This window comes from Coptis chinensis, chromosome 6, assembly GCF_015680905.1.
Source record: "Coptis chinensis isolate HL-2020 chromosome 6, ASM1568090v1, whole genome shotgun sequence".
NCBI lineage: Eukaryota > Viridiplantae > Streptophyta > Magnoliopsida > Ranunculales > Ranunculaceae > Coptis > Coptis chinensis.
Genome location: NC_141461.1, coordinates 93489348 through 93514617, shown reverse-complemented (window position 1 = coordinate 93514617; position 25270 = coordinate 93489348). Strand labels below are relative to the sequence as shown.

The following is a 25270-nucleotide window of genomic DNA, read 5'->3' as shown; positions in this document are numbered from 1 at the left end:
AACCCACGCGACATTAGGAGTGGCGCACAACCATTCCAAAAAAAAAAAAACGTGACATTAGGATTTAGGAGTGGCGCCACGACATTACCAATCGGGCGCTGGTCTTTCGGTCGATCAAAAAAAATTGGGCGACATTTGCAATGTCGCGCGACATTACCAATGTCGCTCCGCATCCGCATCCAAATTGCCAAATTTGCGAATAAGAATGCGAACAAACAGATGATGCGACCGGTTATACTACCACCTAGAGATGGAATTCCGAGATATTCCGAACTTTTTCTTTAAATATGAAGAAAAATGCAGGTTGTACTACCACCTAGAGATGCTCTAAGGAATCCTTTTTTGCTTCTTCTTTGATCTTCTTCTTTTTTTATTTTATGGACATAGTTACTGTGACTTTAATTTGTAAGTTTTTTTCAAGATGCAAGTCCTTGATTTCTTTGGAAGTAAACCATTAAAACCTTACTGTGGTTTTTCCCCTCCTAGATATGGCATTTGGATTATTAATTCCTTGTACACCTAATTTTATCCTAATTCTTAGGATATTAGGTATCTATCCAACTAATTGAATGTGTCATTGTTCCCTATTTGTCAAAGCATATAAGGTCAGATCATTAATTCAAGGTTTAAGTCATTACTCCAAGATTTTCAAGTCCCATATATATATCTATTTTTAAGCAGATGGAACTGTCTGACGTTTCGATATCCATCTCAGTAGTCATGTTGTCTCCTCTACAATTCATTTACATTATCATCTCACTCAGCTCTATCACCTCTTGCTTTTCATCTAATCATGTATCAATCTCTAGACCTACTGGTATCAAATCCGAAATTTTCCATAAAAATTCAGTTCGATCGCCATTCCATAATCGAAATTTGACAAGATTTGATCAAATTCAAAAGTCAGTACGTCATTCCTTTGCTCGCCACCACTACCTTCAATCCTTCACATCTAACAAAACTTTAGTTAACTCTATCGAAAGTTCAGTTTCGCCAGCAAGTGAAGTGTATGTAATGAAATATTATATTGGTACGCCAGCTGTGGAGACTTATGCAGTACTCGACACAGCGAGTGCGATCAATTGGCTCCAATGTCTTCCTTGTGAAAACTGTTACAAGCAGACTAAAGTACCAATTTATAACCCTGCGAGTGTTGGAAATGTGAATGGATTTGTGTCCTCATGGGTTTGAACCCATAACCTATTGCATCTACTACACTCTAATGTGGGGGGCTTTTGGTTACTAAACATAAGACTCTTAAGTTTATATTGGTTGTTTCCTTATGGAGGGTTAGTGTAGAGAGATATAAGGAGGTGTTTCCGCACACACAAAACCTCTTTGGTTTGGGGGCTCTCGGGAGGTGGGAGCTCCAAAAAACTGTGTGCCCCACACAGTGCAAAAGGGGGGTGGCCAAATCCACCCATTGGGCTTCGCGCGGGTAAAACGGTCTCTCTGTGAAACCCATCTTTTTCTTGTGTTTAATTCATTAATTGTTTTGATAGGAATCGGTTGAAAAGTATAAATCATCAAAAAGATGCTCTAAGAAAAAGATGTTTAGGCTTACTTCACAGTTCACACTGTCATTAACAGCCAATTTACCAGGAATCACTGGTCTCACTAGAGATTTTGGGTCATTTTTAAGCAATTTTCTATTAATAAGAAATTTGCATTTGGCGTAAGAGATTATGACGAGGTTAATAGTTAAATAAAGTACAGTTAATTATGACGGAAAAACTCTTATATCATCCGTATATAATTGAACTTAATTAGAAGGCATAGGTATTGATGGCACTAGACTTCCAATTCCAGAAGTGATTTTCACTGGAAAGGTGTTGTCTTGTACTGATGCTAGCTGGCAAACTCATAAACAGAAAGCAATGCCCTTTCGAGTACAAATGCCAGTATGCCCTACGATATGGAAACGGGAAAATTTCATTTGGGGATATTGCACAAGATACACTTAGCTTCAATAAGGAGACTGATGGTTACTTCACGCGTTCCCTTTGTCTTTGGCTGTGGTCACAAAAATGAGGACACTTCATCTTACAGAGAAAGTACCAGGAATGATTGGTCTGAACAGACAACCTGAATCACTAATCATGCAATTGTCTATTAATTAAGAAATTTGCATACTGCCTTACTTCCATATTATAATGTTCCTACTGGAGATGGCTACATAAAGTTCAGCGAGGCTGTTTCTATAACTGGATCAAACTCTTGATTAATTCATATATGATGGTATTAAACTCTTGAAGCAGAGGGTACTGAGGGTACTGAGGGTACTTTTGTCCTGAAAATTATTGTTACCGCTTTTAGTATCTTTTATTCCTATTTTAGCAAATTTAGAAGATAAGATTGGAAATAAGGAGGGAAACCTTCCTTTCAAATGGGTTGACCGACCCTGACCGGCGGTTGACCGACTCCCTTTGTGATCGGAAAAGAAGAAAACAGAGATGGCAAGTATAGTAGAAGACGCTGAGACTCTATCACAACCGAAAGGCAGAATTTTTTGTCCTTGGGGGTTTCTGGATGGTAACACTACACCACCAGATGATTGAGTAAATGAAGTAGAAAACCCCATTGAAGTGATCGATGTGGACACTACACAGAGAAACTACAACAAGGGAAAGAAGTCATATGCCAATGCGACAAAGACGACGTATGGAAGAGATGTGGACACTGCAACTCTCCCAACCCCTGGACGTCAAGGTGAGTATCCGACCATTTCCATTCAAGCTGATGACGTGGATAAAGGTCTGGAATTCTGCAAGTTGAGCTTGGTAGGAAGATTGGACATGTCTAAGGTCAATATGAATGATATCAATGAGAAGGTAAAAATATTATGGAAGCCTACATGTGAATGGCAGGCAACTCCACTAGGCAGAGGGTATATCATGTTTCGCTTCACTAACGAAACTGATTATCAAAGGGTTTGGTCGCAAGGAACTTGGGTCTTTGAGGACCAAGTGCTAAGATTGAGCAAATGGACCCCGAACTTCTCCACAAACAAAGAGAATCACTCAAATGCTCTTGTGTGGATTAGATTTCCAGGATTGAGCTTAGAGTATTGGGAACTTAAAACTCTATTTTCCCTGGGGAGGGCTGTTGGACGCCCAATACACACCGATGAGAACACTGCAAAGAGGAAGCTTGGGTATTATGCAAGTGTGTTAGTGGATGTAGACCTAACATAGAAAATACCAGACAAGATTTGGGTTGAAGTGGAAGGAAGAAACATTAAGTTCTGGCAAAATATTGACACTGGCCATCTGCCAAAATTTTGCAACCATTGTAAAAGGGTGGGTCACATGGTCACTGATTGCAGAATATTAAAGGAAGACCTTAGGAAAAACAATGAAAGAGAAACCACTATGAGAAAGGAAGGAGACACTGAAGTCCTATCTAGGGCTCAGAAGAAGAGAAACAGGAGGAAAGATAAGCAAGTAGCAACTGATACTGTGCTGAACTCAGAAACAGTTCAAATACAAGTTACAGCAGGAGAACTGGAAAAGGAAATTGGTAATGAAAATGAGTTGTCTGGTGTTTCGACTGAAGGATGTGGTGTGGGACAATCTTTTGAACAACAAGAACAGGATGACAATGAAGGAAGGCAAGAGGAATCTCAAGATGCTCTTCTAGAGGAACCTCAAGAGGATGTGGAACAAGTTATTGTGAATGATGAGGTGATGACTGAGAAAATCCATGTGGATAAACAGGGTGATCAACCTGTGGATCCTGAAACTGATACTGATGCGACTTCTATTTGTAAGGAAGTGGTAGAGCTCTTATTTGAACAGGCTGGATGTTGCATCAAGGACATCAACCCCGTTGAAGTGGTTAACAACCCCCTACATGTGAGCAATAACTTCACCTTGCTTGCAAATATAGGGGAGGTGGATGAAAGTGAGCAAAGGACCCCAGTAACTTCTACAAGGGTGTCAGAGAGGGTTTCTAAGCCTACTGTTAAAGCAATAGAAGGACAGAAGCAACAATTGTACAAGAAGAAATACAAGGGGCCAAACCAAAATCAGGGGCTTCTAGTACATCACTCCGGATAAAGGGCGAAGGTACCACCTCCTCAAATCTCTAATGAAGATCATCTTTTGGAATATTAGAGGGGTTATGAAAGAGAATGCTAGAGATAGATTAAGATATATGATTAACTATCATAGTCCAGATATAGTTTGTTTGGCTGAGCCCTTAGTAAAGCCTCAAACTAACATTCTAAATGCTTTCAAATTTGAACTATTTTGAGAACCGCATCATCCACAATGACTCTCAAAGCAGATTGGGAAACATATGGGTTTTTAGTAGAGCTGGTATCTCCATGAATGTGTTGTTGGTGGCAGAACAACATATTACCCTTTTGGTGAATAATTGCATTTTGTCTTTTGTACATGCAAAGTGCTCTCTTATCCTTAGAAGGGAGCTTTGGAGAGATCTCAAAGGGATTAACACTGTCTTACCATGGGCTATCATTGGTGACTTCAATGTGGTTTTGAGAAATGAGGAGAAGAAAGGCATCAGACCACCTAGTAGGCAGGCAATGAATGAGTTCAACGCGTTTGCCAATGAAACTGAGCTTTTTGAAAGTAACTGGGAAGGTTTGAAGTTTACTTGGTGCAACAATCAATTGGGGACTAGAAGGGTTTTAAGCAAGTTAGATAGAGTACTATATAATGAAGCTTGGAACCTGAATTTTGCTGGATGGAAATATTATGTAGGGGCTATAAATGCTTCGGATCACTCTCCACTTATTGGAATGCATCCTAATGTCCCTAAGCCTAAAAACATCCCCTTTAGGTTTAACAAAATGTGGATCTCCCACCCCACTTTCTTAACCCTTGTTAGGCATAATTGGAATCAAGAGTTTGATGGCCACCTCCCCCCTATTATCACTGTCATGAGAAAGCTGCAGAGACTTAAACTAGAACTCAAGAAGTGGAACTCTGAGATTTTTGGGCATGTGGATCTGAATATAAGAAAAGCACAAGTTGAGTTATCAAGAAGGCAAGACATGGCAGACCCAGCAAAGATCGATGTTGATGTATTTGGGATGTATGATTCAAAGAAATGGAGTTGGATACAGCAAGAGAAAATCGAGCTTCTCTACTTAAGCAAAAGAGTATAACTCATTTCGATGTGGCTGGTGACAGAAACTCGGCCTATTTCCATAACATCTGTAAGATGCATCAAGGTGCTGCCATGATTACAGAGATTATGAAAGAGGATGGGACCATTCTTAAAGAACAAGAGCAGATTAAAGAGCATGTCACTAGTTTTTATGAAGGAAAATTTCAGGAAAACCAAGTTAATGAAGACCCTGAGCTGCTGAGTCTAGTCCCTAAACTAGTTGATGAAAATGATAACCAGTTTCTTACAAAGATCCCTGATTATGATGAGATACAGGCAACGGTTTTCTCCATGAAGGCAGATAGCTCTCCTAGACCCGATGGATTCCAGGGGCACTTTTACTTTAGTTGTTGGGGAATCATCAAAATAGATGTTTGTGCGGCAGTACAATCATTCTTTGCTCAAGGATGCTTGCCAAAAGGGTTAAATTCAAACTTCATCGCTTTGATACCCAAGGATAAGGAAGCCAAAAAATTGAGCCAGTACAGGCCTATCTGTATGGGCAACTTCTTCAAGATAATCACCAAGCTTCTTCAGTTGAGACTCAATACTATGGCTGAGAAACTTATCACAAGAGAACAGACAGGGTTTGTACCAGGGAGATCCTCACAAGCAAGCATTTGTCTGGCCTCAGAATTAATAAATGAGATGCAGAAGAAAAAATATGGAGGGACTGTGGCACTTAAGCTTGATATAACCCAGGCTTATGACACCATGAATTGGGAATTCCTTTTTCAAGTGATGGGAAAACTTGGGTTTGCCGATACTTGGATCAGGTGGATGAAAACAATATTGAAGTTTGCATATATCTCAATTCTACTGAATGGAGGTCCAGTGGGATATTTTGCCATGAAAAGAGGGTTAAAACAAGGTGATCCCTTGTCTCCACTTCTCTTTGCAATTGCAGAAGATAACCTGAGCAGGGCTCTACACTATTTGAGGTCTATGAAACTTCTGAAGCCTCTAACTTGCTTACAAAAGGTGGAAGCTCCTAGTCACCTCTTCTTTGCATATGACATCATCATCTTTGCTAATGGTGGGATCAGAGGAATCAGAAAGCTCAATTCTGTCCTAGAAAGATACCAACAGGCATCGGGGCAACATATAAATAAATCAAAGAGTAAGGTCTTCTTTGGTAGCTTCACAGATGATAGAAAAGAGAAAGTTCTGCAGGAGTTAAATATGGTGGAAGGAGCCTTACCCGAGAGGTACCTCGGCATACCCTTGCATCAGGGTAAGATTACTAGGGCTTGTATAACTCCAGTGCTGGATAGAATGAAGAAAAAACTGAATAGGTGGAGGGGTAGAATGCTCTCTTTCCAAGGAAGGGTTACATTAATCAGATCAATTCTCTGCAGCATCCCTATCTACAACATGGCCATATATAAATGGCCTATGTCAGAAATCAAGGAAGCCGAGGCGGTTTATGAAAAATTTCCTTTGGTCGGGGGACCCTACTATTAAAAAGGGGGGTAACTGTGAGTCACAAAAGTGTGTAAACCTTTCGATGAAGGGGCCTTGGCCTAAGAAGGCTTAAAGATATAAACAAAGCCATGTTAATGAAAATAGCATGGGAAGTACTTGAAGGGGATAGTGACTTGGGCATTTTCATGAGAGCTAAGTACATCAACAAGGATGGTGAAATGGCTAATTATCATAAGCCTACCTCCATCTGGACTGGAATCAAGGAAGCTTTGGAAGAAGTGGTCCCAAGATCCCAATGTGTGATAGCAGATGGAAAGAACACAGACTTGTGGAGAAGCAATTGGCTGGGTAACAAGTCTCTCAAGCAGCTACTAAATATCACCTCCCAAGAATTGAAAGGGTGTAGAGCTAAAGTGTGTGACCTCTTAGAAGAAGACGGATGGAATATCCCTATTGTTCTACAAGAGCTGATGGAGAGTGTGCATGTGGGAGTGAATACTGTGCAGAAATGTAGCCCAAAATTTAATGATTATATAGTGTGGTGCCCTGACATGAAAGGGAATTTTACTACAAAATCTGCATATCATGAGATTCGAAAGAAGAAGCCCTTGGTTACGTGGAGCAAATTTATTTGGAATTGCCACATCCACCCGAGACCTGCTGCTTTAGTATGGAAAATATTACAAAAAGGGGTTGCTACTGATGAAAGGGTACAAAAATTAGGTGTGCACTTGGCATCTTGTTGCGGACTGTGTAAGCAGGGACCTGAAACAAACGACCACCTCTTAAAAGCATCCCATTTCTAAACTGTTATGGCAATGGATTTCAGCAGACTTTCAAGGTGAATACTGTTATGAATCTTGAAGATGCTCTAAGTATGCACCAGTGATGGAGTCCTAGGTCAAGAACTTGTGGAATGCAAGTATGGTGGTCTGCCTCGCTAGCATATGGAAACAAAGAAATAGGGTTTTGTTTGATGAAAAGAGACCTAATATAGTAGAATGCAAATACTATGTTAGAACTCAAGTAAAGACCACATCAAACCTATCTAGAAGCCACATTACCGATCTAGGTTTGAAAACTCAGTTCTACAGCCTGGATGTTAGCCCTAGAGAAAAGTGTGCACCAAAGATTAAATCATGTATTTGGATTCCCCCGAACCTGATGTACTCAAACTAAAATCGATGGCGCTGCTTTCGGTAATCCAGGCCTACAAGGGCATTGGTGTCTCTTATAGAGGAAGAATGGGGGATTTCAAGATGACAATGTGGAAAAGTATTGGAGTGGCAACAAGCTTCAGGCGAATGTATAGCTATCCTTGAAGGTGTAGAAATGGCTATATCTAGAGGTTGGTTAAGGCTTTGGGTAGAGACGGACTTCGAGTTGCATCAAAAGTGTTCTTGGTGGCGGTGTGCCATGGCAACTTGAAGCAAGATGGACAAATTGCAATCGCTTTGCCACCCGGCAACTCAAGATAACCACTATCTTCGTGGAAGGAAATATCATCGCCGACGCCCTAGCAAAGGTTGGTACAACCCTCGCAGCCAATGACGAACTGTTTTGAAGGCAAACCCGGTTTGGATTCACAAATGGGAAGGCCCTTTCCAAACATTCTACGATTCCAGTGAAATGTATTTTACTCCATCGTAAGAAATGGAAGTAATAGCTTGATAGATTGAGTTTGACCTTAGAGAGTGCAGCATGTTGCCTCCCTAAACACCTTTTGTACTTTATTTTTTTAATACAATTAAACTTACCCAGCAAAAAAAAAAAAAAAATAACTGGATCAAAAACTCCATTAGATAGTATCGGTAAAGAATTGGGATGAGTATGCTTATTTCTTGGACTTGGAAGGCATAAGTATCTATGACACGAGACTTCCAATTCCAGAAGGAACTTTTAGTGTGAACGGTAAACGTAATGAAACAGGAGGATTTATCATTGATTCGGGAACGTCATTAACTCTTCTCAACAAGACGGCCTTTTATATATTGAGATACGAAATGGCCAGAAAAATAAATCGGGATAGAGTAGATGATCCGAAGAAATCATTCGAACTATGCTACAAGGGTGCTTATTTCCCCTCTCACTACATAACGTTTCATTTCAAAGGTGCAGATTTACGGTTACCCAAATGGAATACCATGGATAAATATAGATGATGATAATATTGTTCGCTTGGCCATGTTTCCAACAGAAGGTAGGTCCGTACTGGGAAACTTTCAACAACAAAATTACAATGTTGGCTATGATCAATAAACTTAAGGACGCCGATTGATTAGTGTTGCGCGCGTGCTGGCTTTTCGTTACTGATGACGTGACTTAAGCAAAAATAATCGAATATTTTCTACTATATGAAAACATAATCTATTCCATCATAAATAGAATTACTCGAATATAAGGTATTAGGGTAACAGATTAACACAAGATTTTCTAGTATGTGAAATCACATAACACGATATTATTTCAGAAATCAATCTCATTCTCACTCACTACAATCATGGTTCATGATCCACCAACAAGAGGTAGCGGTTTAATTCTCACTGCACTTCAAATTATCAATTAAAAGTCGGTATGATGATCATCCCACAAACTGAACGAATTCAATGTGAAGTTTAGGGTATCAGTTCTACGAATTCAGCCTATTATTGTTTCCGAAAAGAGAAACTAACGTTTCCACTCTAGCTGTCTAGATAAATTACATTATGGTCTCTGCTTATCTGTCCTCAATCCAAATGAAGTAACATCTTTAAAACCAAGATTTGCGAAAACATTTCCTAATACTTTATAAGTACACTATTTTGGGTTCCTACTACTACTGTCTGTGGCAATGTCTTCTGGTCAATCGCTTCGTCTTGTTCTCATTTCACTGATCTCTATTTCTTGTTTTTCATCCTTTTTCGTTGCCACATCTATATCAACTGGTTTCTCAGCACGCATTTTCCACATTGACTCTCCACAATCACCCTTTTACAACCCAAACTTGACCAGATTCGATCGAATTCAAGCTGCAGTTGTTCGTTCCTTGGCTCGAAACCAATATTTTAATACCTTGTTATCCAACAAAGTCTCCCCTAATTCTATAAACAGTTATACATGGCCAATAAGAGGCGGGTATGTTATGCCATACTTTATTGGAACCCCGCTTGTTCAAACTTACTCGCTAATTGATACAGGAAGTAACCTAATTTGGCTACAATGTAGTCCTTGCAATTTATGTTACAACCAGTCCATACCCTTATTTGACCCTAGTAACTCATCTACTTTTAAAGTGTTGTCATGTGCAGATGCTAGGTGCCCTGTACAGCGAGGAAGCGGGGTATGTGGTTTAGGAGATCAATGTCAGTATGAAGAAAGCTATGCAGACGGGACCTCCACAGTTGGGGATATTGCAGAAGATACATTTAGCTTCAAGGATAGTAATGGCTACTTCATTTGTCCCGTTGTCTTTGGTTGTGGCCACGAAAATACTGACACCTCTAGCAAAGAGAAATTTCCTGGAGTTATTGGTCTGAATAGAGAACCTGAATCATTAGTGACGCAATTGGCTATCAAGCAATTTGCATATTGCTTTGCATTTTATGATGTTTATTCTACAACAGGATATATAAAGTTCGGCAAGGCCGCTTCCATAACTGGGCTCAAAACTCCTCTACTATCGTTTAAGAATTTGGATGATTCAAGTTATTTCATAGACTTAGAAGGCATAAGTATCAGTGGCTCGAGAATTCCTATTCCAGAAGGGACTTTTAGTGTGAAAGGTGATTATAATGAAACAGGAGGGGTTTTCATTGATTCAGGTGCAGAATTTACTCATCTCAACAGGACCGGCTTAAATATATTGATCGATGAGATGGTAAAAATAGTAGATTATGTCAGAGTAGATCATCCACATAAATCGTTCCAACTATGCTATAGGACTGCTTATTTGCCCTCTCAATCGGTAACGTTTCATTTCAAAGATGCAGATATGGCATTACCCGAATGGAATACATGGATACAAACTGATCCTAATACTGTCTGCCTGGCTATGCTTCCAACAGATGATAGGTCCGTACTAGGAAGCTTTCAACAACAAAACTATAATGTTGGCTATGATTGGGAAAACAATGTTATTTCTTTTCAGCTAAACTATTGTGATGATGACTTGGATTGATTATTGTCATTGCAATTGTCTGGCTCTGTCTCCAACAGATAATAAGTCCATAATATTTGGACAGTATCAACAACAAAATTATAATGTTGGCTATGGTTAGGAAAACAGTGCAATTTCCTTAGGTCATCAAGTTTACATTATTTTTTCATCCTTTTTTGTCAATGTTCATTATTTCGAATCAAATTGATTATTTGGTATATTGGTCGATCAACATAGACATTACTCGGAAAAAAATCAGTTTTGGCCCCTCAACTTGACACAGATTATTCATCTAGACCCACCCCAAAGTTCGTTTTAGGCATTCACAAGCACCTCTGATTAGGACACTAAAATCCGGCACCTGAAAGTATGAGGTAAATATGATGCGAAGGTACGACTGTGCAAGTATGTTAAGTAAAATATTTATACTACTCCGAAAGGTTTTTTTGTTTTTCGTTTGAAGCAGAAAGAGTAATATTTATACTTGTTAGATATTTCTTAACATGAATCCTAAGATCGTGAACTACATAATAATCACATGTAGGATTAATCAAAAAACAATTTAAATGTTACCTCTAGACATCCTGATGTAGAGAGCTTGTCGATTCTGCTGTCTGATGTTATTATTGATTGAATGCTTTAATCGCCAGAGAATAGATATGTTTCTCTCTCCTTGTCTACAAATCTTAATGTGTTGAATTTTGTGAAGTTAAGTTTTTGTAATGAACAAAAGCTTTTATTTATAGGTAGAGAGAGGACCGATTCTACCAATTAGGATTTCCTTTATTTCAGCCGTCCATCAAGGCAGAGGATATTGCACAATCCTGTACAAGATAGAAACCGATATTTAGTATATATCCTAAAATATTGGATTTCCTATAATTACCATATTTAGGGGAAGGAAAGAAAATATAAATTCCTTACAGTCTCCCACTTGGTCAATAGGAAGATCCATTAGTGATAGGAATCATAAGGCTCACATTATATGCTAAACACTTCTTTAGTTGGTTATCATAAGTGTCGTGGCTAATTCGGTTGTCAATGGGAGTCATGGCGTGCACACATTATTTTGTAACATGCTTACTTCCATGTACTACGTCATTTACAACTTTCATAGTTAGACCGTAATAGGAGATTTACGTAATGGTCTCATAATGTTTTTGTTTAAAGACTATTTCTGTTATCATTCACCCAAACGTAAATGTGTGCACAATGGAAAACAGAAATAGCAGATGTAGAATTGCTTTAAGAGCTCAATAAATGTCAAATACAAGTACATAAATAAAAGCAGAAAATGTTAATTAAGAACTATCTTCAAGACCCATGCTTTCAGTATGTCCCTGAAATGTCTTTGGAGGTAGTCCTTCCGTGAATATGTCTACGACCATGTAATATGTACGTATAGACTCAATGACAATTTTCTTTAATTTACCATCTTGCTTCAGTGATAGATATTTAAGGTCCATGTGTTTGGCTCCCTTAGATATCATGTCATGTTTGGAGAAGAAGGTTGCAGCTTCATTGTCACAATAGAGTGTTAATGACTTAGAGATGAAACTCAAAGCGTTGAATTGAGAGACAAAATTACGCAACCATGTTCCCTAAATTGTAGCCTCATAACATGCCACGTATTCAACCATCATGGTGGATGTGTAAAGCAACTCAGATTTATGGCTTTTCCATGATATTGCACCTCCACATAAGAGATACACATAGCCAAGAGTGCAAAGTCTAGTGTCAGGACATCCAGCAAAATCTGAATCTGAATAACCAATCACCTGTAGGTGATTTCATTTTTTGTATGTGAGCATATAATTTCTTGTTCCCTTGAGGTATCTCAGCACTTTCTTTGCAACTTTCCAATGAACAATTCCTGGGTTACTCTAAAATCTACCAAGTACGCCAACAGCATGACTAATGTCAGGTCTTGTACAGACCTATGCATACATCAAACTCCCTACAAGATAAGCATAATGATATTTTTCCATTTCTTTACGTTCCAAAGAGTTCTGTGGACACTGCTCAAGATCAAGCTTGTCTTCTTTATGCAGTGGAACAGGGCTAGAGGAACATGTCATCATGCCAAATCGCTCTAGAACTTTGTCAATATATGCTTTCTGAGACAATCCCAAAATACCAAGTGACCTATCACGGAATATTTCTATTCCTATCACATAAGAAACCTCACCCATATCTTTCATTTCAAAGTTCTCAAAGAGATAATCCTTTGTAGCATGTAATAAACCAAGGTCGCTACTAGCCAGTAATATGTCATCAACATACAAAACCAAAAATATAAACTTACTCCCATTGATCTTGAGATATATGCAAGGGCCAACTATGTTTTCTTTGAAATCGAATTGCGTAATGATTTCATGAACCTTTAGATACCACTGCCTCGAAGCTTATTTCAGTCCATGTATTGATTTCTTAAGTTTGCAGACCATGTCTTCCTGACCTTCAATTTTGAAGCCTTCAGGTTGACTCATGTAGACTTTTTCGTCTAAGTTTCCATTAAGAAAGGCGATTTTCACATCCATTTGATGTAACTCGAGGTCATAGTGAGCTACTAATGCCATGATGATTCTAAGAGAATCCTTCCTGGACACAGGGGAAAATGTCTCAGTATAATCAATGCCTTCTTTCTGATTAAAACCTTTGGCAACAAGTCTAGCTTTATATCATTCAATATTGCATTTACAGTCGCGTTTGGTCTTGAAGACCCATTTACTGCCAACTGGTTTGTGTCCTGGAGGCAATTGAACAACTTTCCATACTTTATTTTCATCCATAGATTTCAGTTCATCTTTCATGGCTTCAATCCATTTACTAGAATTAACATCCTTAATGGCTTGTGAATAAGAAATCGGGTCTTTAATTGTCCATTCTTCATATTCAACTTGGTAAAGCATGTAATCATTGGAAATAGCGGATCTCTTTTCTCCTTGAGACCTTCTTAATGATGGTTCCTCTGGTGCTTCATCCATGTGTTGGTTGGCGATAATATCATTATGGAGTTGTTGATCATTTATTGGGTTTTCCTCATTGTGAAAAGGTTCAACAACAGGAGGGTTTCCAATATCTTTCGGAATAGAGGGGAAAATAATAGGTACCTTTATTTCCTGAATGATCACATCTTGAGTTTATTACTCCCACTAATTTTGCCATTCTCAAAGAATTTGGCATTATTGGTTTCAACAATTCTCGTACTATGGTTAGGACAGTAGAACCTAAATCCTTTGGACTTTTCTGGGAAACCTATAAAGTAACCACTAATCATTTTAAAGTCTAATTTCTTTTCATGTGGATTGTAGATTCTAGCCTCAGCTGGACAACCCCATACTTGGAGATGTCTTAAACTAGGTTTTCATCCTTTCCATAGTTCAAAAGGTGTTTTTGGAACTACCTTACTGGGAACCCTGTTCAGGATATAAACAGTTGTGCGTAAAGCATCCATCCACAAGGATATAGGTAAGTTAGCATGACTCATCATGGATCTAACCATTTCCATATATGTACGATTTTGCCTTTCAGCTACACAATTCTGCCATGGAGAACCAGGCGTTGTGTATTGGGCAACAATTCCAAACTTTTGGAGTAGTTTTGCAAAAGGTCCAGGATGTTGTCCTGTTTCGTCATACCTTCCATAAAACTCACCACCTCTATCAGACCTTATGATTTTCACTTTTCTGTCGAGTTGTCGTTCGACTTCAGTAATGAACACTTGTACAACATCTACAGACTGAGATTTGTCATGCAACAAGTATAGATAACAGTAACGTGAGTAATCATCAATAAAGGTAATGAAATACTTTTCTCTCCCAAAGGTTGGAACGTCAAAAGGTCCGCAAATATCTGTATGAATTATTTCAATAAGCTGGGTACTTATTGTGGCTCCTTTCTTTGTGTGTTTTGTTGTTTTTCCTTTAATACAATCCACACATACATTAATATTAGTAAAATTTAGCTTCGGAAGGACACCATCTTTTACTAATCGTTTGATTCTTTCACTGGATATGTGACCCAATCTTTTATGCCACAAGAAATAAGAGTCATTTGAAGATGACTCTCGTTTTGTTTCCTTAAAATGCAGGGTAAGATGGGTGGTTTCAGCAATTTGATTATCAAAATGAAACTTGTATAGACCTTCAATCAAAATTCCAGAACCAATTCGACTAGAATTTTTGAATAAGCTGAAAATACCATTTCCTACTTCAAACGAATAACCAACTTTATCAAGTGCACTTACTGAAACCAAATTACGGGAAATAGACGGAACATAAAGAGTTTGACATAAGTCTAACTGATAACCGCTATCTAAAACAAGACGAAAGGTTCCAATAGCTTCAACTGGAGCTTTGTCTTTATTTCCCATGAAAAGGAAGTTCTCTCTTGGGTTTGTGGTTTGGATCGTAAGGAATCCCTGTATTGAGTTGGAAACATGAACATTAGCACCGGTGTCAATCCACCAAGTATCAGAAGAAGCATAAGTAAGATTTGATTCGAAATAACTTATGAAACCCATGGGGTTACCTTTCTTTTTGAACCATTCTTTGCGTTTAGGGCAGTCTGCCTGAAAGTGTCCAGGTTTCTTGCAAAATTTGCATACATCTTCCTTCTTTGTCTTCTTGGGGTTTTGACTAGCCTCATTAGATCTGGGTGGTGCCCTTTTATGGCCTGAATTATGATTTCTCCCAGCTTTGTGTCCAGCTCCGTGAACAAGATGAGCTACTTTAATACCTTGTTGATTCAGCCTAACCTCCTCTTGAACTAATTTGTTAGCCAATTCATTCATTGTCCACTTGTCTGTAATAGTGTTGTAATGAATTTGGAAAGGCCCATACTGAGGAGGTAAACTATTCAGGATAAATTGGACGAGAAAAGCCTCATCCACTGATAGTCCCAAATTCTTTAGTTTTGCTGCAAGGTTGGTCATCTCAATGACATGCTCATGCATTAAGCGAGTGCCATCAAACTTCATGGTTGTAAGATTTGCCATTAGTTTCCCAGCAAGGGATTTGTCTACAGTCTTAAACCTATCTTGAATGGACTGCATGTAGTCCTTAGCATTCTCAGATTTAGGAAGGGATGTTTTGATGTTGGTAGCAATAGTCATTCGCAAAAACATAATGCTTAGTCTGTCAGACCTCTCCCAAGTATTAAGGAGATTCTTTTCCTCACCGTACTTTCTTTTCGTAAGTGGAGGTGGCTTATCATTAAGAAGAGCGATATCCAGTTCAAGTAGCCCCAATGTGAACTCAACTTGCTCTTTCCATTCTAAGAAGTTGGTTCCATTGAGCTTAGTGACACGAGGCAAAGATGCTAATTTAGATTGGTAGGTATGATAACTGCAAATAGAGATACAATAAGGCTTTGAATTAAAACAACACGTGTATGAATATATACGACATAAAATTTAGGTGCTCCTGTGGGTAGTCACCATAATTTCTACACATTATACCATCTAAGGTCGTCATATTCAAGGTGATAAAAAATTGAGTGATGTTTATCCTAATTAAGATCTATGGATATCTTTGGTCTACGTGCGAACAAAACACTCCTTAATTATTGTTTGGACGTATGAATATAATCCGCCTATGGGCGATTAAAAACTTCATGCGTTTGAACAATATGTAGTTTAAACATCATGATGGTACTATTAGGGCCAAAATTCAGTGTTTAATAGTTAAGGTCCCCGGTGAAACCTAACCGTACTGAAAAAAAAAAAAACCCGAGAAATTTTATCGTATTCACAAACAGAAAAAAAAAATGATAATGTGACCAGTAACTTGTATAAAACGTTAAGCCCGAAGTAAATAAACCTTAAAGCCCATCTGAATGGGTGATGACGTCATGTCATCTCCTTCCTCAATTAATAGGTACGAACAGAATATGTGATTATTATGTAAATTGATCATGTGATAATGCAAGAAATGAGGCTCAGCCCCTTGGTTCTAACTCGGTTGAGTATAAACTCCCTCCCATCGACCCATATCACATAACCTCCCTATTATTTAGGTCTTTTTAAATAACCTCCCTGTTTTCCAAAAAAGAGATAAAAATGGTCCTGCTTTTATTTCCCATTTTATCTTATTTCCTTTTTTACCCTTTTGGGATTGAAAATTTCCCGACTATATGTAAATGTATTTTTACATAGATATATATATATATATGTAAAACTATATTTGCATAGCCATTGGAGCTATAATAATAACTTAAATTTACATAGTAACTTTTGGGATTGAAAATTTCACGACACACCTGACAGAATATATGTAAATGTATTTTTACATAGTCATATATATATAAAACTATATTTATATAGTCATCGGAGCTATGAAAACTTAAATTTACATAGTAACTTTTGGGATTGAAAATTTTCCGACGACACCAAACAGAATATAAATTTAAATTTTCCTATGAAAAAAAAATTCATATGAAAATTTAAATTTAAATAGGTTAAGAAGACTGTGTAATTTTATATTGTCATATGTAAATACAAATTTACATAGGATGACGTCAACCCGGTTTGTCCTTAAGCCGAAATTATAAGTAAAAATTGATGACGTCAGCCCAGTTTTCACAGGGGTATTTGATCTGTTTTGGCTTTGATGTTATGTTTTAAATAATATAGAGATTTTATACATTTGTTCGCTAATAGGGGGTTTTTGTGCAACCATTTAAGTACCAAGGAGATTAAACCCATTGTATGTGTGATAATGTGACCAATACTTACTGTTAAAGAACATATTTTGTTAGGCCCGAAGTAAATAAACGGAAGACTTTAATATGCATGTGTTATTAAAAACGTGATAACAGTAAGTAACAAAATATGAAGTCGAACGATAAAATTTCTCACGATCAAACGGTCGTGCATTAATTAAAATTGCAGAATAAACTAAACATAAACCATTTATGCAGACCATAATAGTTGGATCAATAAATTGCTGCAAAACAGAGTAATCCTAACTAATGGATGTGTTCTAAAACCTGGCTCCTGATACCACATGTTAGATATTTCTTAACATGAATCCTAAGATCGTGAACTACATAATAATCACATGTAGGATTAATCAAAAAACAATTTAAATGTTACCTCCAGACATCCTGATGTAGAGAGTTTGTCGATTCTGCTGTCTGATGTTGTTATTGATTAAATGCTTTAATCGCCAGAGAATAGATCTGTTTCTCTCTCCTTGCCTACAAATCTTAATGTGTTGAATTTTGTGATGTTAAGTTTTTGTGATAAACAAAAGCTTTTATTTATAGGTGGAGAGAGGACCGATTCTACCAATTAAGATTTCCTTTATTTCAGCCGTCCAGCAAGGCAGAGGATATTGCACAATCTTGTATAAGATAGAAACCAATATTTAGCATATATCCTAAAATATTGAATTTCCTATAATGACCATATTTAGGGGAAGGAAAGAAAATATAAATTCCTTACAATACTACCCTAGGTGAATGGAGTCGAAGAGTGCAAGATGAATGGAAATCGAACTACTTGATGAATGGAATCTCCTGTGCAACATGCAAGGAAATTTTGCACATTATAGGTTTTCCCATAGATTTCTTGACCATAGCACCCTGAGCGTTTGGTTTCTTTCCTCCTGGTAAATTGTACATTAGTAGAGAACTATTTGATCCGTGATGATTCATGATTCTGAGAGATGCCAGTTACAACACATTACAGATAAAATATTCATGTTCTACTTTATTTTTTATTTGAGAATGATAACTTAGGATTAGGCAGAGCAAACCCTCAACTGTTTTTATTAGGAAATGGAAGGTACACCTTTTCTTTTACATCCTTCGGGTTAAAACTTCATAAGCGAAAAGTCTTGCTTCATCTTCAAAGTGAAAATGGTACTGGCCCATGACTCAGAATTTTGGTGGCTGTTAAAAACTAGTCCGTCAATCCTGTTCTTTCCCTGTATTTCTACATATACAAGGCAAAAAATAATCCAAGATTTTCTTGTATGTCAAATCACGGAAATCATGGTTCATGATCAACCACAAGAATGACAAGACGTAGCATTTTATTTCTCAATTCCAATTATCAATCAAAAATCAGTTTGATCGGCATTCCACAACCCAAAGATGACTAGATTTGAACGACGGTGAAGTTGAGTACAAGCAAGCGCCCTAGTCATGTATATTGAGGCTTGGGCTAATAGTATTGAAACTAAAGGTGTGGCCAGCAGTTTTTGGGGATGTCATGGAAAATCTTATGACTGGTCGCTACTCTAGCAATCGGGACTTATGCAATACTCGATTGTGAGTAGCCTGACTTGGCTCCAATATTCAGTGTTTTAAAAAGCGTTTGAGGCGTAGGCCTTGAGGCGCGCTAGGGGGGAGGCGTACCTAAAGCGCCCTAGAAGCATTGACTGGAAGTGTACGCTTCAATGGGTGAAGCGCTGAGGCGTTCCTGAAGCATACCGTACACCTCCATTGCAAAATAATATGTCGACATTACTGTAACATTTCGAATATTTTTTTTTTCATTAAAAAGATGACACAAACTTTAAGTATTATCAAGTGATCTCATTTCAGTCAAAGAGAAACACTATGGAGTTTAAAGGCCTTCGTTTATCACATCTGTTAAATGCCGGTTTAGGACATACTATCGATTTGACTAGGAACCTCCTGTAGCTTGATGAATAGTTGTAATTCACATCTCTCGGCTGTAACATTCTTTATATTATAGATTAATAATATATCTTCACTTGTGTGTGAAAAAAGTATTATTAAGTAACCAATCTAACCAATCTTTTGAAATTTTCATATTTACAATCTTTTTACTTCTTGTCTAGTAAAAAGGAGTGTAGATATATATATCTCTTAACCATATTAAATTATGAGTAATATCTCATCTTTATAATAAAAAAATTGTTGTCTGTAATTGGGTATCAGTTAGTGTACTTCGTTTTATTGATTTTTCTTGTTTCACTTTTAATTATACAACTTGAATCTTTATATCTCAATTAGTATAGTACACCATAATTAACATAAACATTTAAATTGGACCAGCCTTTTTTCTACCACTAAATACCGTTGATAAAATATTCAAACAAATTATTCAATGCCTTTAAGAAGGACTACTTCATCATTTCAAAATTTACTATCATTTATACCCTTAAGATTACATAGTACATTAAGGATGTATGTGTAAATTCAAATAGAAAATCAACTACACGCAACTATGCAACTATTCAATTATACGCCACTTATTTATTACTCATAAATAAATATAAAATATGGCTTTAAATCCTTTAATTACCATAAATGCAAATCCTTTCTCTTTCCGTATTCCTCTTCATCTCTCTCTCCCACTCTTTCTAGCTCTCATGTCATGCTAATTTTTTTATTACAATTAATACCGACTTTATTGCAGGAATCCATCATTTTCGCCTTCTCTTCTCCCTTTCTCTCTCTCAAATCTCCTCTCACAATTAAAACATTCCTCAAAAAAAAAAATTAGAAGACCTGGATAGATAAGAAAACAATCGTTCTCTTCTCTAAATCAGGTATGGGTGTTTAATCAGTCTCTAAATCATTCTCTTGGTTTCAAATCTCTAAATCATTATCTTGATTGGTTGACTGTTTCATCTCGAGATTTTAATTGGTTAATTGTTTCAATTGATGTTCATTTTACAAATGAATTTCCAAATTTTTTTGCAACTTTGTTTTTGGGGTGTAGATTGAAGAAAACATTATGATTAATGTGAACTCAACGACCAACACCAATTTGGCCAATATTTCATTTTCTCTTGCTAATGTTTTGAAAGTTATGAAACTCGATTGAATTTTGATATGCTAAACCAGTGAAGGAAAGTTCGAAATCTATTATTCAAAAAGAACCATCGGTCATGAACTGAACTCAATGATTTCATCTCAGACTTTCAGTTCTTATAATAATGGTTCTCGCTTATTTGAATGATGACCGATGTTTGGAACATGTATTTTTTAAACAATTGTTTGATGAATTGATGGGGTTATCTCCTAACTCTCAGTTTGTATCAGGTAACGAAGCTTTTTTTCCCCTCTTATCTTTTTTTTTTTTTTTTTTTTTTTGAGAATCATCTTCTATGCAATCACACATTTAATTCAAGTGTTCATGGACGTTCGAGGAAGCCTTGCAATCACTTGAGCCTAAAATCAGCATGTGCTATCTGATGAAACAGATTTCAAGTTCATTTATTTCACAAACGTTTTCGACGGTATCTACTAACTGATGTAACCGAATAAAGAAAACAATAAGAGACAAGGATAGAAGTAACAAGTAATAACCAAAGCGCGGATTAGGCTGTCCTTAAGGAAAGATTTCGCCCCTTTAAATGGTGTAGAAAGGCAGCAGTGGCGTCTTCCTCACAGGATTCAATGGTTAACAACAGTTTGACTTTGCACTAGAACAAACTACCCTCTAGAACGGCAGTATAACTCTGGCGGCTGACAGTAAGAAGAGAAGAAGACTAGGATGGGGTCGAGTTCTGTTTCTCTGAAGGTGTGAGTTGCTGTTTTCTGGGGATCCTCTATATGGACGCAAGGTCCTCTATTTATAGAGGTAAGGTGGTCGGTTCCAGATAGGATAAGGACTCACACTTCCACTCTAAGTCGGTTTCAAACTCTAAAAGATAAAGACTCATCCTCAAACTCTAAGTCGGTTTCACCAACAGATAAGAAGAAACCAACTAGACACCGAAACTAGTATTTAGAAATACTCCTAGAGATTCCAACAATCCCCCACTATTTGAAAATACTAATAGTCCCCCACTATTTTGGAATAGGATATTACAAAAGAAATGGGTTAACGAAATGCCAGAGAGAATCGAAAAAACAATGCATAAGATACTGGTGTTTTACGGGCTTGAACCAGTCATAGGGTAACATGTCTTATAATACGTGAAAGTGGTGGATTAAAAAATCTTTGAAGCAACATTCCCTTATAGTAAAATAGATCACATGCACCTACATTGCTCTTTCATTATATGCATGTTCTGCGGTGTTGTGCTTTTTGGCCCCTGCGCTGCCTGTGTTCCATGAATGCTCTAGAGTACTTGCCTGAATACTCATAAGAACCGACCCAGTTCTACATTCACGTAGGTGGATATCTATCAAGTGTACATTGCAGTTAAAATACACTATCTCATAAACAAATGGACTATGGATTCCAATAAGAGTAAAATAACTCATTCTTTTCTCATTGAAATTCAAGTTATACAAAGTATACAAAAAATGCTATCTAGTCATAGGGTGGGTCGTCTCAAAGAAAGACAATAGCATACCAGAGTGACGAGGTGACTTGTTTTTCCCTTTGAACCTACTTCATGGGATCTCCAATCACATAGGTGGGGTTGCTGTCAGTGTCGCCCTCTATCTAAGGCAAAAGTCTCATCCCCTCGACGTTCAACCACTTGTCTCCTCAAGGTTTTGTTTCGGAGGATCGCCAAATTTAACTCTGACCTCACATAATCTAGAGCCACAACTCCAGATTCCAACAGCTTCTTTATAGACTGAAGTCTCAGACGGATATGCCTGCTTTTCCCATTATACAATTTGCTATTTGCCTTTGCTATTGCACCGACAAATCCAATGCATAGGTATAAATTCGAGGCGGTTTTGTACCAATAGAAAGATCTGCCAAAAGGTTTCTAAGCCACTCAGCCTCAGCACTTGCTTTATCTAAAGCAATAAGCTCGGACTCCATGGTTGAACGAGCTATCAAGGTTTGCTTAGAAGATTTCCAAGTGACTACACCTCCCCCAAGGGTGAAAATATAACCACTAGTGAACTTGATATCATGAGAATCAGATATCCAGTTTGCATCATAATAACCCTCTATCACAGGTGGAGTTTGTCTAAAATGTATGCCGTAATTCATTGTTCCTCTCAAGTACTTGGCTAGTCTCTCTAACGCACTCCAATGTTCCTGGCTAGGACAATGAGTGTATCTGCTTAACCTGCTAACTGCATAAGCAATGTCAGGTCTAGTGCAATTCATCAAGTGCATGAGACTACCAATAATTTGGGCATATCTAGACTGAAGGACACTATGTTGATCATTTTTCTGAAGTTCACTAGTTACCTCATAAGGTGTCGACACAGGCTTACTATGACAAAAGTTAAACTTCTTCAAAAACTTCTCAACATAATGCTCTTGTGAAAGCGTATAGCCATCACTATTTCTGATAATTTTGATTCCAAGAATCACATCAACTTCTCCCAAATCCTTCATTTCAAATTGGGAGGATAAGAACATCTTGGTGTTTCTCACAACATCAAGGCTAGGACTCATGATTAACATGTCATCCACATATAGAGAGATAATCACATATGTATTCACATCAAAAGATTTAAAGTAAATACATTTATCAGCATCATTTATATGATATCCATTAGACATCATGACACTGTCAAACTTTTCATGCCATTGTTTTAGCATTTGTTTCAACCCATATAAAGACTTAACCAATTTGCATACTTTTTGCTCATTCCCTGGTACTATAGTACTCTCAGGCTGCATCATATATATTTCTTCATCAAGATCACCATTCAAAAATGCAGTTTTTACATCTATTTGATGAATAAATAAATTATGAATAGCAGTGAGAGCCATTAGAACTCTTATAAAAGAAATCCTAGTTACAGGAGCATAAGTATCAAAATAGTCCCTTTTTTCTGGGAGAATCCCTTGACTACTAGTCTAGCCTTGTATTTCTCAATGGAACCATCTAGCTTCAGTTTCTTTTTGAAGATCCACTTGTAACGTATAGGTTTCGCCCCAGGAGGTAGATCAACTATCTCCCATGTGTGATTAGCTATAATTGAATCTAGTTCTGAGTTTATAGCATCCTTCCAAAAAGGTACATCTCGAGAACTGATTGCCTCATTATACGTCACAGGATCATTATCAAGAAGAAACGTGTAAAAGTCAATACCAAAATTGGTAGATTTTCTGTCTCTTTTACTATTCCGAATTTCTTGTTCAGAAATTTCAAGATCTGTTAATTGTTGTTCATGCACTAGGAGCAACCAACCTCTCAATGCCAATTTTCAAAGGAAACAAATTCTCAAAGAAATCAGCATTTTTACTCTCTATAATAGTGTTAGCATCGACAAGGTTATTATCAAATGTTACTAATAAAAATCTATATACGGCACTATTATGAGTATAACCAATGAACATACAATCAACAGTTCTAGGTCCCAATTTTCTCTTTTTAGGTTCGTTCACTAGAACCTTTGCAAGACACCCCCACATTTTGAAGTATTTCAGGTTAGGTACATGACCTTTCCATAATTCATATGGTGTCTTATTCCCTGTTTTCTTGTTGGGTATCATATTCTGTATATGGCAAGCAGATAGGATTCCTTTCCCCCACAAGTTTAGGGAAGCTCCAGAACTTACAAGCATAGCATTCATCTTCTCTTTTCGTGTTCTGTTTTTCCGTTCGGCTACTCCATTTGATTCAGGAGAGTATGGTGGAGTAGTATCATGAATAATGTCATTCTTGTCACAAAATTCCTAGAAGGGGTTAGACTCACATTCTCCACCCCTATTAGACTGAAGTCTTTTAATCTTACAGTTAAGCTGGTTTTCAACTTCAGCTTTGTACTTAAGAAACATCTCACCTACCTCATGTTTGTTTCTAAGTAAATATACCATGGTGTACCTAGAGAAGTCATCTACGAATGTAATATAATAAAACTTCCCCACTCTAGACATGGTACTTCTGAATTCACCCAAATCCGTATGAATAAGAGTTAGCAATCCAGTTTTATCTCTAAAAACAGTTCTGCAAGGTTTCTTTGTGGCTTTAGTCTCAGCACATATCTCACATTTATCATTAAAAAAACAAAAATATCAGACAATAAACCACATGTTTTCATTCTTTTCATATACCGAACATTCACATGTCCTAGTCTACCATGCCATATATTAAAAGAGTCAAGCAAGTAAGCAGAAGCAAATTCATCTTTATTAATAATAATGTTGTCAAGTACATTCAACATGAAAAGACCACTGTTATTACAATAACCTTTCCCAACAAAACCCTCATTCTTCGTCAGAACGAACTTGTCACTCTCAAAAGTCACCTTGACCCCAGCTTTTCCCAGTAAGGACACATAAATCAGATTCTGACGAATCTCAGGAACATGCAGTACATTACTAAGTGAAAAGGTTTTCCGTGAAGTTAACTTCAAAAGAATCTTGCATGTTCCCTCAACAGGAACAGACCTTGAGTCACCCATATAGACTTTTTCATCTTTCACTAGTATGTAGTCTGAGAAGGCATCAACATCACCACAGACGTGGCGGGTGGCACCAGAATCTAGTACCCAGTTCTTCTTCCCAGTGGCCATGAACACTTGTGACACCACAGCAGCTATAATATCATCTCCCTCAACCATATTAGCATTGGGAGGATCATCAGTGTCTTTCTTGTGCCTGCACTGAAAAGCCCTATGTCCAGTTTTACCACAAACATAACAATTTCCATTGCCAGTACCACTCCTTTTAAAAGAAGTATCTTTGACCTTGAAATTCTTATTTTTGTTGTACTTCTGCTTTTTACA

At 37.4% G+C, this 25270-nt stretch overlaps 2 protein-coding genes across 2 annotated transcripts; one reads left to right on the top strand and one right to left on the bottom strand.

Moving 5' to 3' along the window:
* Window positions 1-9388: 9388 nt before the first annotated feature.
* LOC147495542 (aspartic proteinase CDR1-like) lies at window positions 9389-10714 on the top strand. Its single transcript, XM_086568397.1, has one exon. The coding sequence runs from the start codon at window positions 9389-9391 to the stop codon at window positions 10712-10714; it is 1326 nt and encodes a 441-aa protein (XP_086424523.1).
* A 4160-nt stretch (window positions 10715-14874) lies between these two features.
* LOC147495541 (uncharacterized) lies at window positions 14875-16035 on the bottom strand. Its single transcript, XM_086564007.1, has 2 exons — window positions 15227-16035; window positions 14875-15116 (listed from the first exon to the last, which is right to left on the bottom strand). Exons 1-2 carry the CDS (start codon window positions 15819-15821, stop codon window positions 15058-15060), a joined length of 654 nt encoding a protein of 217 aa, XP_086420133.1. The 5' UTR covers window positions 15822-16035; the 3' UTR covers window positions 14875-15057.
* Between the last annotated feature and the right edge of the window lie 9235 nt (window positions 16036-25270).